The sequence below is a fragment of the Rutilus rutilus genome (assembly GCF_951802725.1).
Source record: "Rutilus rutilus genome assembly, chromosome: 16".
Classification (NCBI taxonomy): Eukaryota; Metazoa; Chordata; class Actinopteri; order Cypriniformes; family Leuciscidae; genus Rutilus; species Rutilus rutilus.
The window spans coordinates 2,452,763-2,467,690 of record NC_140224.1 but is presented as its reverse complement, the minus strand read 5'-3'; the positions used below and the strand labels follow the sequence as shown (position 1 = coordinate 2,467,690).

At 43.7% G+C, this 14,928-nt stretch overlaps 1 protein-coding gene across 2 annotated transcripts in view; it reads right to left on the bottom strand.

Moving 5' to 3' along the window:
• The window catches only part of slc39a11 (solute carrier family 39, member 11), a 142,693-nt gene that overhangs the window by 42,534 nt on the left and 85,231 nt on the right, over window positions 1-14,928 (bottom strand). For both annotated transcript variants that reach the window (XM_084434994.1, XM_084434995.1), the window contains exon 6: window positions 3,137-3,304. In XM_084434994.1, coding sequence (XP_084291120.1) covers window positions 3,137-3,304 — 168 coding nt within the window. The remainder of the gene's footprint in view (window positions 1-3,136; window positions 3,305-14,928) is intronic.

Below are 14,928 nucleotides of genomic sequence, written 5' to 3'. Positions count from 1 at the left end.
ATCATCATGTCATGAGAGGAACCGAATACAACGGCACAGAGACGCCGAGCTGATCTGTGCTGTAACCGAGACCGCTCGCCCTCAATGACAGACCCGGATAGACAAGGCTGTGAATAGTAAAAAGGTGCAAATGAGCCTCGGTAATGAGGAGAAAGCAGCATAACATGTCGTGACAGGTGACACTTTCTGAACCTCAGCTTGCAGACGCCAGGGTTCGGCAAAAATCAGTTATCATTATTTATTTTTTTCTGTTCGGTTCATTAATTTGAATTGAATTCCTGTATATTCCACTCAAATTCGTGATATAGTCAAATATAATATAAATTGTAAAAGTGTATACATGACTAAAACAATAATTATGAAATTATTAGATATTTATGTTTAAATTATGCCAGTTATTTTAGTTGTTTTTGCGCACACAAAGTATTCTCGTCGCTTGATAAACTTAAGGTTGAGCCACTGTAGTCACTTGGACTATTTTAACGATGTCTTTACTAACTTTTCTGGGATGGCAGATCTCGATTACCTAGAAGCCTATGGAGGAGTGAGACAGCTCTCAGATTTCATCAGAAATATCTTAATTTGTGTTCTGAAGATGAACGGAAGTCTTACGGGGTTGGAACAACATGAGGGAGAGTGATTACTGACAGAACTTTCATTTCTGGGTGAACTAACCCTTTAAATCTCCCAGTGACCACATACCTTCCTCTTAACCACGGCGCTCTATTGATCTCGTCTGATTCTGGTGATTCATTCTGAAAAATGCTTGTCCATTTATTGAAGAGTCTGCTGGAAAGCTCAACAAATCTAATTCAGGCTGAAAAGAACAAGCAATGAGTCACTGTGTAATTCAGTGAGGAAAACATCTGATGTCTTTCACATATTGACTCAAAACGCACTCTTGAATTCACAGCTGGTGGTTTTCCTGAGGCCGTCCATCGGCAGTCAAGACTTCTGAGAGAATGTGCCTGATTTTAGGGGTTTTAGATGGGACATTGAGGACAGCTGGGGTCACAGTATGAACACACACACACACACACACACAGACTGCAGTCAGCGCTCATACCTGTCATCTATATTCACCTCACTCACGCTGCTCGTCGCTCAGGAACGATGAAAGAGATCAGCGCCGGAATGATTAACAAACAGATCCGAGGGACGCCTGGCCGACTGAGACGTGATCAAGTGCTGCCGAAAGCGCTCGTGATAAAGAGGAGAATAAAGGCAGCATGGTACAAATGCTAAGGAGAAAGAGTAGATGAAAAGCGCAGGAGGCAAGAGACTTTTAAAGCGTCATAAAACCAGCACAGTTTGAGCAGAGAGAGGGAAACGAGAAACAATCACTGTCCATTTCTGAATGCAGATTTCATTTTGATACGGCCAAATTAAAATCAGCATGAAATCAAAACTGATCATTCTTATTGTTTGTTTTAAAGGGGATATATTATACCCCTTTTCACAAGATGTTAAATAAGTCTCTGATGCCCCCAGAGTGTGTGTGTAAAGTTTTAGCACAAAATACCACACAGATCATTTTTATAGCATGTTAAAATTGCCACTTTTTGGGGGTGAGCAAAAACGTGCAATTTTTGTGTGTCCCTTTAAATGCAAATGAGCTGCTGCTCCCGCCCCCTTTCAAGAATTGGGCGGAGCTTCAAGAGATCATACCGGCAGTAAAACAGGGCAATCTCACGCACTGAAAATGTCAGAAACGGTCAGTAATGGTGTTCAGATCGAACCCGAGTCGGATATAATGCCCACAGAGTCAGAGAATATACGCTGTATAGAGATAGTTTAGTTTAATTACGGTTATAAGTTATGTTGTCACCTTGCTTTTATCCACTATTAGTACAAGCCTGCTGTATGATGGACAAAACTTTACTGATGAGTTTTATGAAGTTTATTGTACATCACACAAAAGATGAAGTGTTAGTTTGACTCCAGAGAATCACTGTAAGAGCTGAATAAACACATATAAGAAGTGCACATTAAAGTCTTATCCATAAACTCGCTCTCTCCCTTTCATTATCATCAACATACACCGCGAATTACACCAAACACTCGATACAACTAACAGTAAAACAAATATATACACACCTTATGCCTTTTCAGGAGTGCTTAATAAACTGGTCAACTTTATATCCGTAAAACAACTCAGATGAACTGTCATAAAGCGCATGCTCTCTCTTTCATTACTGTCGTGACCGGTATCGCTCCGGAGTTAGCCATCTCAGTAGCAATCATGCATTATCAAACATTTCATGTTAATTTTTGTCGCTCTGTCAGCATTGCGAGGAAACACCTGTATTTTTGCGGCGTGCAGCGGAACATAAGCTGCTCATGTTTCAGTATGGTGTTAAATCACAGTTTGAAGCGCCTCTCGTAGGAAAAGGTCACATGCAGATATGAATAATTATAAGACAGTGGCTTCTCATAGGATTAGGCCACAGAGGCTCATGAATAACTGTGAGTCCCTGTTGACTCCAAACCCGGAAGAAAAGCAGCACAAAAAAAAATATAATAAACTCATTCCTCTTGAAATAAATATTGATGGATTGTTACGTTATCTTCAATCGTTAAAAAGAGACATAACTTGTGATTCGGCAAACACTTCACAATAAGGTTCATTAGTTATCATTATAGTTAACATTTAACTTCTTCAGCATTTATTAATCTAGTTCATATTAATTTCAACATTTACTAATACGTTATTAAAATCAAAGGTTGTATTTGTTAACATTAGTTGATGCACTGTGAACTAACATGAACACACAATGAACAGCTGGATTTTTATTAACAATGATTAATAAATACTGTAACAATACGGTGTCCTTGTTACATATGTTACATGTACTTACCATGGTAATAACAGTACATTATGCATAATTACATGCAACTAACCCTCAACCAAACCCTAATCCTATAGTAAGTACATGTGTTACTCAGCACTTAAATATATAATTACACTGTAACAGTGACACCCAAATGTATTCCTCATTGTATGTTAATACATTAACTTATGAACCTTATTATAAAGTGTTACCAATGATTCTTTACTGCTTTAAAAAATGTTATATAGAAAGAATCATGTGGACTTGAGTAATTATGTAAAGTAATGATGAGAGGAAAGACTCACCGGGAATGTTGTGAATGGTGATGGCCAGGATCAGCAGAACGACTCGCCGCCAGCTGCTTCCTGATTGGCTCGTCGGATCCTGTGGTTTCGTACTCACTTCCTGTTCCTCTGTGTGGCCGGTGTTGGGACCCCGACGTCTCTGGTACACCTCTCCATTCTCCACTTTATCTGAAAGAGAAACAGAAAAGGCTGGTCAAAAAACGTCATTTTTTGGAGAACAAACCGTTTCAAGATGCAAATTATCCACTGAAAGGATCAATATAACAACAATTTATTAGTCAATGTTGCAAAATCACATAAATCAGGGGTAATATTAGTTTCAACATTTACTAATACGTTATTGAAATCAAAGGTTGCATTTGTTAACATTAGTTAATGCACCGTGAACTAACATGAACAAACAATGAACAGCTGGATTATTATTAACTTACATTAACAGAGATGAATAAATACTGTAACAAATGTATTGCTTATTGTTAGTTCGTGTTAGTTAATAGTTAATAGCACAACAGGTACACCTCTCCATTTTCCACTTTATCTAAAAGAGAAACAGGAACATCAAATTGTAATAGTCACCTATTTCTGCCTTTATGTACAGCTTTTTGAGGTGATGATAAACATGCTTTGTTGTATTGTTTTTTTTTCTTCACATGAAAAAAAGCTAACTGTTGTATCAGATGCCTGTGGTGTAATCACGGACTATTATATGGACTTTTATTTGTTTTTGTTTTGTCCTCGCGTCATTGTTATGTCACGCAATATGGTTTTAAGGAGAAGTGGAAGTGACGTCGGGAGAGGACTCCGGAGTTCAAACGGGGAAGCGGGTTGTGTTTAGCGGGCTCTGTGTAATAGTTGCATGAAGAATTCATCAAAGGGACTAATACCCTATTTTTGTGGATTACGTGACAATTGTTTTCTGGACTACTACATCTTCCCTTCGGCTAAACAGACTGTGGCGAGATTGCGTAAGTCCACGGGGATATATTGACTGCGGCTTCTTGCCACGCTTCGCCTTATATTTTTGTTTTGTGTCTTTTTCTTCTCACGGAGGACATTGTAGTTCCGTACGGACAATTCATGTCGCTTGAATGAACTTTCGGTCTGCTGGCCAGGACATTGGGACATTGGGGTTTTGAGGGTTAAATGTGTGTGTGATAATTTGAGAATGTTTGTTTGCTGTGTCGGAGTGCGGCCATGCCTCCAGCTGTGAAATAAGCGCATAATGTTGCCCGTCTGAATATTATAATGTGATCTATCTCTCAATACACTTGGTTGAACTTGTGTTTCATTGTTTTTTCGTTAGTATATAATTAATTCAAGTCTACATACATGTAGATTGTATTCTATATATTTTTCTTTAGTGTTTATTTAACGAAAGTAAGCTGTTACTGGCTTTATTTATATCAGTAGGTATCAGATCCGCCCGTTACCTTATGTTTTGCGTGCAGTACTTTTTTCTTGCTTTGATAGTGTAAGGGAAATTGTTACAGAGTGGTGGCCCGTACGGGGAACTTGGATGATTTTGTTTTTGGTATTGTTGTGAATGTATACCCGTTTTTTCCTACTGTAAAATATTGCTAAGTTGTTTACTCTGGGTTTTCATTACAAATACTTTAGATACATGCTGCGGGAAAAGGGGAAAATAATAATAGCAAAGAAGCACACACGGGTTTTTGAGACTTTTTATTTTCTGTTGAGTTAAACGGTGTAGGCAGTGTAAAAAGGAGAAATAGCCTATATATTAGTTTACTAAGGTTATCTCAGTCAATATATATATCTATATATATGTGTATATATATAGGCCTATACGTATTTTTGCACAGTCTTTGCACATTCACTCAAGGCACGTTAATTATTTGGCATTATTGCTACATTGCATTATTTACACACCCTTGTTGACTTAATTGTTCACTACATTAATGGCTGCCCCAAGCCAGCAGGGGACCAATGTGGTAAATTATGGGCCCCAAGATGATGCTGCCTCTCTTATAGATTGGGATCCTGAACCCATCCCTTCTGAGGAAGCTGACCCATATCGCCACATTACCACTAGACACAACCGAAGTGGTGTCACTGAAATAACCACCTTGTTGGACTCTCTGTATCTAGATCCACCGGCAGAAGAACGACCACCGCTGGATGAGGATGTGGATGCTGAAGGAGTCTCGATGGGGGAACAAATCCAGGAACTTCAGTTAAAGATGGAGACCTTGGAAAACCGTCTCAAAGACTCAAATGACAGCACACTCAACAGGGAGGAGGGCCTCAGAGCATCTATTGAGACAATGCTTAAGGAGGCCAAAGAGTATGTTGACATTAAGTTGCAGAGATTTGATCAGGTGTTGGTGGACTGCTTAAAGCGAAGAGATAAGCAGTGGGGTGAAGAATTGGAAACAAAGTTTCGCAACAGAAAACGTTCCTCTTGGAGGCCAGCGAGTTTCTCCACACCTACGGGCTTTTCATCTGCTGATCAGGGTATGTCTAAAGGGGATGTCACCCTTCCACCATCTGGTGCAGCTACAGCTAAACCCCCTATTAGAATGGAGTTTCCCCAGTTCGGGGAGTCGAGGGAGTCTACTGATGTCACTGATTTCATTGAGCAGTGTGAGAACTTTCTCACCCTCAGGCCACTGAGTGACTTTGAGTTGGTAGGCACCCTCAATGCTGTTCTTAAAGGGCCTGCACGGAGTTGGTGGTTGGCTTCCCGCGGCAAGATTACCAACTGGGAAGAATTTAAAAGTGCTTTCCTTGAGGCTTTCCTGCCCACTGATTACCAGACAGAGATTGAGGACCAGCTCCGATCACAGGTGCAGTCACCCTCCCAGTGCATTCGGGATTTTGCCTACGATCATCGGGCACTCTGTCTGAAGTGGAGACCAGATATGGAGGAAGACGAGATGGTGCGGCGCATCCTTAGTGCATGTAACCCAAGGCTGGCCAGTGGTCTGCGGGGTATCGTGTCTACCGTGGAACAGGTGGTCAAGGTGGGATCGCTTATTGAGAAGGATTGGAGTAACTCTAAGGATTATTGGAGTCGGGTACAACAATCCCACCCTTCAGACCGCTCTTCTAAAAAACCTAGCAAAAAACCTGAACACGGACAGGGCCGGGGTCATAGTGCGGATGTGGCCACCGTTTTCGGTATTCCAACCCTCCTGGTGGTGCCAATAGCCATCCGAGGCTCCAGTGGTGATGCTGTCCTTGATTCAGGGTGCACGTACTCTTTAATGAGTAAAACTCTGTGGAACAACATAAAAAAGGCAGGTGAGACACTGAGTGCAAGTGAAATTCCAAGGTTCATTATGGCAAATGGCCAAGAGAGTAAAGCTATAGGGACAACCACCTTACTCCTCTCCCTTCATGATGCCCATATCACCGTCAGTATACATGTACTCAGTGATGATCAACTTTGCATGCCCTTACTGCTGGGTTTAGATTTCATGTGCGCCAGCCAAATTGTTCTGAAGCCCCACCTGAGGAAATATGTGATGCCAGGCGGCAAAGAGTATCGGTTCTTGCCTAAGGGTCGTGAGGCCCTGTGGTGGAGACATGCAGAGCCTACAATTAATTTTTACATGGCAGTGATGGATGAGGTCGGTAACAAACTTCCTCCAGTTCCGCTGTTTGATGCACAGCCTGAGCTGGTTAGACCACTGCTGCAGAAGTGGCCTACAGTTTGGACAGATTCCACCGGTGCCACCGACGTCATAAAACATAAGATCTTGACTACTGACGAGCTGCCAATACGGAGGAGAGCGTATAGAGTGTCACCACAAAAGCAAGCGGTTATTGAGGAACAGATGAAGAAAATGCTCAAAAATGGTGTCATAGAGCCTTCCACTTCTGCTTGGGCCTCCCCAGTGGTTTTGACACCTAAGAAGGATGGAACGCTCCGTTTCTGTGTGGACTTCAGAGGACTTAATGCCAAAACACACCATGATGCTTACCCAATGCCACTGATTCATGAGATCTTAGAGTCCATGCACGGAGCACAATATTTTAGCTCGCTTGACCTTCAGAGTGGGTACTGGCAGGTGGCCATGGATGAGGAAAGCAAACAAAAAACAGCTATGATCACACACCTAGGCCTATTCCAATTTAAGGTCATGCCTTTTGGGCTGAGAAATGCTGGCGCCACCTTTCAACGTTTGATGGAGAATGTTCTGGGGGAGTTGAAGGGCCGAATCTGTTTCGTCTACATAGATGACATTATTGTCTTCTCCAAGACTCATGAGCAGCACCTGGGTGACTTGGAGGCAGTGTTTAAAAAACTTCATCAGGCCCACCTAACTCTGAATGTTGCAAAATGCCACCTCATGCAAACTCAACTTACCTTTCTAGGACATGTGGTCTCAGGTAAAGGCGTGGAGATGGAAACGGCAAAGGTGGAGGCCATTACAGCTTACCCAGCCCCAACAGATCTGAAAAGTCTCCAGAGATTCCTGGGGTTGGTGGGCTGGTACCATAAGTTCATTCCTCGGCTGTCAGACATTGTTGCTCCTCTTAATAACCTCAAGAAAAAAGGAGTCAAGTGGGAGTGGAATGAGCAGTGTCAGGTTGCTTTTGAACGGCTTAAAGGGTTGCTGCAGTCCCCACCAGTGCTGGCTCAGCCAGAGCCACAGTCTGGTTTTCAGGTGCACTGTGATTCCAGTGATGTGGGTTTGGGGGCTGTTTTGATGCAGACAATTGAGGGTGAAGACAGAGCCATTGCATTTGCCTCAAGAGCCCTCCATGGCGCTGAGCTGAGATACTCCACCTCAGAAAAAGAGTGCTTGGCTGTTGTATGGGCGGTGGAAAAGTGGCGTCATTACCTTGAAGGAGAGGCATTTGATGTGTATACAGACCACAGCGCACTGGCCTGGGCATTCAACTGTCCCAAGACGTCATCACGGCTTACAAGATGGACTTTGCGTCTACAGGCATTCACCTTCCGAGTGCACTATAAAAAAGGCTGCTGTAATGTAGTTCCTGATGCTCTGTCCCGAGTTCCTCTTCCACAGGATGGGAGGGTATGTGTGGCAGTTGCAAAATCTTACTGGTCTGACCTACCTAAGTCACTTCAGGATATCGGAAAAGCTCAGCAGGCAGACCCCTTATGCCAAGAGCTTGGTCACACTATTGGTCAGCACTCACCTGATCGCCTCCATTACCAGCAGCAGCAGGGAGTGTTATACCGGGGTGTACCGTCTAAGTATGGCGGCTTTAATTACCAGCTGGTTGTTCCCGCTAACCTAGTTGCGGAGTTTCTGTCTTACTTTCACGACAGTCCGTTGGGAGGTCACCTAGGAAGGATGAAGACCCTCCTGAAGATCCTGGAGGTGGCCTGGTGGCCCACAGTTCGCAAGGATGTTTGGACCCATGTCCGAGCTTGCCATATCTGTCAACAGTACAAGGGTTCGAATGAAAAGCCAGCTGGTTTTCTCCAATCAACAGAAGTCAAAGTACCAGGGGAGATGATAGGAGTGGACTTTATGGGGCCATTCCCTCTCAGTAAAGCCCGGAATTCAGTTTTAATGGTGGTGGTCGACTATTTTAGTAAGTGGGTGGAACTGTTTGCATTGAAGGATGCCAAGACACCAAAGGTCTGCCAGATCTTGAAGAATGACATCTTTACACGCTGGGGGGTACCTGCCTTCCTTGTGTCTGACCGGGGGCCTCAATTCACTAGTCACTTATTATCCAGCCTGTGTGAATCATGGGGTGTTACCCAAAAGCTCACGACAGCATACCATCCCCAGACGAACCTTACGGAGAGGGTCAACAGGACCCTTAAGACCATGATGGCCTCTTTTGTAGGCGAACATCATCAGGACTGGGATCGGTGGCTGCCTGAGTTCCGGTTGGCTATCAACACTGCCGTGCATGAGACCACTGGTGTGTCCCCTGCTGTGCTGGCTTTGGGGCGCAGCCTTAAAGGCCCGTTAGAACGCCTTATTTACAAGTCTCCTGCACCCAATACATCTACATACCACACAGTACACTCAAATACATTATTACTGAAGGAGGTCGAACGACATGTGGGAATGGCAAAGGCCAGACAAGCCAGATACTATAATGCACGACGCAAAGATGTACACTTTGTTGTTGGGGATCTGGTCTGGGTTAGGTCACATCCTCTGTCTAAAGCCTCAGCTAAATTCTCTGCCAAGTTTGCACCCAAATGGTCAGGGCCTGTTAGGGTAGAGAAAAAACTAGGTCCGGTAAACTACCGTGTTCGTTGGTTAACTGATAAACTGAAGGTGGATAACGTAAATGTGGTCGACTTGAAACCATTCTATGGTCCCAATAAGCCGCTGGCTGGGGGGGGGGGAATGTAATAGTCACCTATTTCTGCCTTTATGTACAGCTTTTTGAGGTGATGATAAACATGCTTTGTTGTATTGTTTTTTTTTCTTCACATGAAAAAAAGCTAACTGTTGTATCAGATGCCTGTGGTGTAATCACGGACTATTATATGGACTTTTATTTGTTTTTGTTTTGTCCTCGCGTCATTGTTATGTCACGCAATATGGTTTTAAGGAGAAGTGGAAGTGACGTCGGGAGAGGACTCCGGAGTTCAAACGGGGAAGCGGGTTGTGTTTAGCGGGCTCTGTGTAATAGTTGCATGAAGAATTCATCAAAGGGACTAATACCCTATTTTTGTGGATTACGTGACAATTGTTTTCTGGACTACTACATCTTCCCTTCGGCTAAACAGACTGTGGCGAGATTGCGTAAGTCCACGGGGATATATTGACTGCGGCTTCTTGCCACGCTTCGCCTTATATTTTTGTTTTGTGTCTTTTTCTTCTCACGGAGGACATTGTAGTTCCGTACGGACAATTCATGTCGCTTGAATGAACTTTCGGTCTGCTGGCCAGGACATTGGGACATTGGGGTTTTGAGGGTTAAATGTGTGTGTGATAATTTGAGAATGTTTGTTTGCTGTGTCGGAGTGCGGCCATGCCTCCAGCTGTGAAATAAGCGCATAATGTTGCCCGTCTGAATATTATAATGTGATCTATCTCTCAATACACTTGGTTGAACTTGTGTTTCATTGTTTTTTCGTTAGTATATAATTAATTCAAGTCTACATACATGTAGATTGTATTCTATATATTTTTCTTTAGTGTTTATTTAACGAAAGTAAGCTGTTACTGGCTTTATTTATATCAGTAGGTATCAGATCCGCCCGTTACCTTATGTTTTGCGTGCAGTACTTTTTTCTTGCTTTGATAGTGTAAGGGAAATTGTTACAAAATATCTTCTCAAACATCATTTTTTGGAGAACAAACAACTTTCAGGATGCAAATTATCCACCGAAAGGATCAATATAACAACAGTTCATTAGTCAGTGTTGCAGAATCACATAAATCAGGGTTTTAAATGTATTTAGACCTTGTTAACGGGGTTGTAAACCTCACAGAAAACCAGAAGACAGTAAAACAGCACATACAGTTTGAGGTTGATGATTAATATTAACACTTCCTTTCACTGACCGTTTGCTGAAGTCAAGTCACCTGTATTTATGTGAAATCAAAGCAGATTCACTGTAATAAACAGGAAAATAACAGTTGCATTAATGTTGTAAAAACAGAATATGTCAGCTGTAAAGCAGCTCTACAGAAGACCACAGTGCTGTTATTCAGCGGTGTTTAGTTCAGTGTTGATTCAGTTTATTTCAATAACGGTGTCAATGTTGCAAAGTTCTTCAGTTATGAAACGGGAAAAAACTAATGTTAAACTTCAAGGGTCATGAGCCCAACTAAAGCAAACACTGATCTCTATCATGGTGACATCAAAGTTTTTTGCATATTTTACTTTAATTTGATGGTTTTTGTTTGGACCCTTTTTTGAAAGATTTTTTTTTTTAAATAACAGTGTTTTTTCAGTATATTTAAATTAGAATATTTTACTTTAATTTTAGGGTTTCATATTTTTACGCTTTATTTTTACAATGAAGGTATATGATCGTGATAATTCAGGAAATACCTGTAAAATAACAGTGTTTTTCAGTTTATTTAATTTAGAATATTTTACTTTAATGTTTTAGGGGTTTTTTTGGGCTGCCAGTCATTCGACCGTTTTATCATTTAACTGTTTTGTTAATGTTTAATTACAGATTATATTTGTAATTTTACATACATGTAATTTAAGAAAACAGAAAAAATACTGTATGAAAAATACAGTAAATTGTCTGTATAAAAAATGTGAATTACTGCACTTTGCCATTAATGTCAAAATACGTAAAATAACAGCTACATTTTTAATTTACAGATATTATTTGTCATTTTACAGAGTTTTGAGTATAATTTAAAATGAAAGAAAATTTCATTATTATAATTTAATTATTATTTTCTGTAAAATTTGGATTTTTTTTTTACAGTGTATAAAGCAGATCTACAGAAGAACCGATGAGAAAGGACCTGTTTTTGTACCTTGTACATGAAAAATGGCAATGAATTTATCAAACTTAACACAAAGTGAAATATAAACTATTAACCAATCAGTTGTTCAGTCACAGATTGTGCACATCAGAAAATCACTTTTCAATGCATCCAATAAATCAATCATGTCTCTTTACTGTAGTCAAATCATTTTCCCACAATCGATATGAACACGCTGCTAATAATCAGCAGCTGATTGAAACAGAACAACCGACTCTTTTCAAAGCCGAGCTGAGCTTTTATCTCCTCAAGGACCCTCAAATCTCACACTGGATTTATCCTAGATTTTATCCCATTTTAAAATGGCAATAGTCAAATAATTTCTTTGGATATAAAAATTGATATCCAGAGTGCATCTGAAACTCATGCCACCAATTACCCGTCACTTTAGAGCGTAATTATGTATAGTTTCAATTCCTCTCAACCACACATGGAGGAATATAATGAATGCAGATTACTTGGGCTTAAAGGTCATAAGGAGCACATCCGTCATGCGTGATCGGAGCGTATACAGTTTTTGGTCCGGAAAGACGGAAGTTTTTAGATGAGGGCTGAGCTGAGTTCACATGTGGAATATAAAATATAATTTAAGTTAGGAGACTGACGGATCGCTTATGAATAAATCATGAGTGATGGACAACGTGTGAAGGCCGATGCTACATGAATGGTATCACTGTCACACCACGGGAAACCTGATTTCACCAAGTGCAACATGTTCATGGATCAACATCTTTGTTAATACCGGCGTTTCATTCCAATCAATGGATTTGAGGGACAAGTTTACAGTTTATGTCAAGTTTAGGCTTACGACCAGGGCTAGGTGCTTCTACATCAGTGTTATCCACCATCATTTCATGGATGGATGGATGGGGTTAGATGGGTGGTTGGATGGATGGATGGATGGATGGATGGATGGATGGATGGATGGATGGATGGATGGATTTAGGTGGGTGGATGGATGGATGGATGGGGTTGGGTGGATGGATGGATGGGGTTAGGTGGGTGGATGGATGGATGGATGGATGGATGGATGGGGTTAGGTGGGTGGATGGATGGATGGATGGATGGATGGATGGATGGATGGGGTTGGGTGGATGGATGGATGGATGGAAGGGGTTAGGTGGGTGGATGGATGGATGGATGGATGGGGTTAGGTGGGTGGATGGATGGATGGATGGGGTTAGGTGGGTGGATGGATGGATGGATGGATGGGGTTAGGTGGGTGGATGGATGGATGGATGGGGTTGGGTGGATGGATGGATGGATGGGGTTGGGTGGATGGATGGGGTTAGATGGATGGATGGATGGGGATGGATGGATGGATGGATGGGGTTAGGTGGGTGGATGGATGGATGGATGGGGTTGGGTGGATGGATGGATGGATGGGTGGATGGGTGGATGGGTGGGTGGGTGGATGGATGGATAGATGGGGTTGGGTGGGTGGATGGATGGATGAATGGATGGGGTTAGGTGGCTGGATGGATGGGATTAGGTGGGTGGATGGATGGATGGATGGATGGATGGGGTTAGGTGGGTGGATGGATGGATGGGGTTGGGTGGATGGATGGATGGGGTTAGGTGGGTGGATGGATGGATGGATGGATGGATGGATGGATGGGGTTAGGTGGGTGGATGGATGGATGGATGGATGGATGGGGTTAGGTGGGTGGATGGATGGATGGATGGGGTTGGGTGGATGGATGGATGGATGGATGGGGTTGGGTGGATGGATGGGGTTAGATGGATGGATGGATGGGGATGGATGGATGGATGGATGGGGTTAGGTGGGTGGGTGGATGGATGGATGGGGTTGGGTGGATGGATGGGGTTGGGTGGATGGATGGATGGATGGGTGGATGGGTGGGTGGATGGATGGATGGATGGGGTTAGGTGGGTGGATGGATGGATGTATGGATGGGGTTAGGTGGCTGGATGGATGGGATTAGGTGGGTGGATGGATGGATGGATGGATGGATGGATGGATGGATGGATGGATGGATGGATGGATGAAGGGACGGATGGATGGGTGGATGGGTGGATGGATGGGGTTAGGTGGATGGACGGATGGATGGATGGATGGATGGATGGATGGATGGATGGATGGATGGATTTAGGTGGGTGGATGGATGGATGGATGGGGTTGGGTGGATGGATGGATGGGGTTAGGTGGGTGGATGGATGGATGGATGGATGGATGGGGTTAGGTGGGTGGATGGATGGATGGATGGGGTTGGGTGGATGGATGGATGGGGTTAGGTGGGTGGATGGATGGATGGATGGATGGATGGGGTTAGGTGGGTGGATGGATGGATGGATGGATGGATGGATGGATGGGGTTGGGTGGATGGATGGATGGATGGAAGGGGTTAGGTGGGTGGATGGATGGATGGATGGATGGGGTTAGGTGGGTGGATGGATGGATGGATGGGGTTAGGTGGGTGGATGGATGGATGGATGGATGGGGTTAGGTGGGTGGATGGATGGATGGATGGGGTTGGGTGGATGGATGGATGGATGGGGTTGGGTGGATGGATGGGGTTAGATGGATGGATGGATGGATGGATGGGGATGGATGGATGGATGGATGGGGTTAGGTGGGTGGATGGATGGATGGATGGGGTTGGGTGGATGGATGGATGGATGGGTGGATGGATGGATGGATGGATGGGGTTGGGTGGGTGGATGGATGGATGAATGGATGGGGTTAGGTGGCTGGATGGATGGGATTAGGTGGGTGGATGGATGGATGGATGGATGGATGGATGGATGGGGTTAGGTGGGTGGATGGATGGATGGATGGGGTTGGGTGGATGGATGGATGGGGTTAGGTGGGTGGATGGATGGATGGATGGATGGATGGATGGGGTTAGGTGGGTGGATGGATGGATGGATGGATGGATGGGGTTAGGTGGGTGGATGGATGGATGGATGGGGTTGGGTGGATGGATGGATGGATGGGGTTGGGTGGATGGATGGGGTTAGATGGATGGATGGATGGGGATGGATGGATGGATGGATGGGGTTAGGTGGGTGGGTGGATGGATGGATGGGGTTGGGTGGATGGATGGGGTTGGGTGGATGGATGGATGGATGGGTGGATGGGTGGGTGGATGGATGGATGGATGGGGTTAGGTGGGTGGATGGATGGATGTATGGATGGGGTTAGGTGGCTGGATGGATGGGATTAGGTGGGTGGATGGATGGATGGATGGATGGATGGATGGATGGATGGATGAAGGGACGGATGGATGGGTGGATGGGTGGATGGATGGGGTTAGGTGGATGGACGGATGGATGGATGGATGGATGGCTGAAGGGACGGATGGATGGGTGGATGGATGGGGTTAGGTGGATGGACGGATGGAT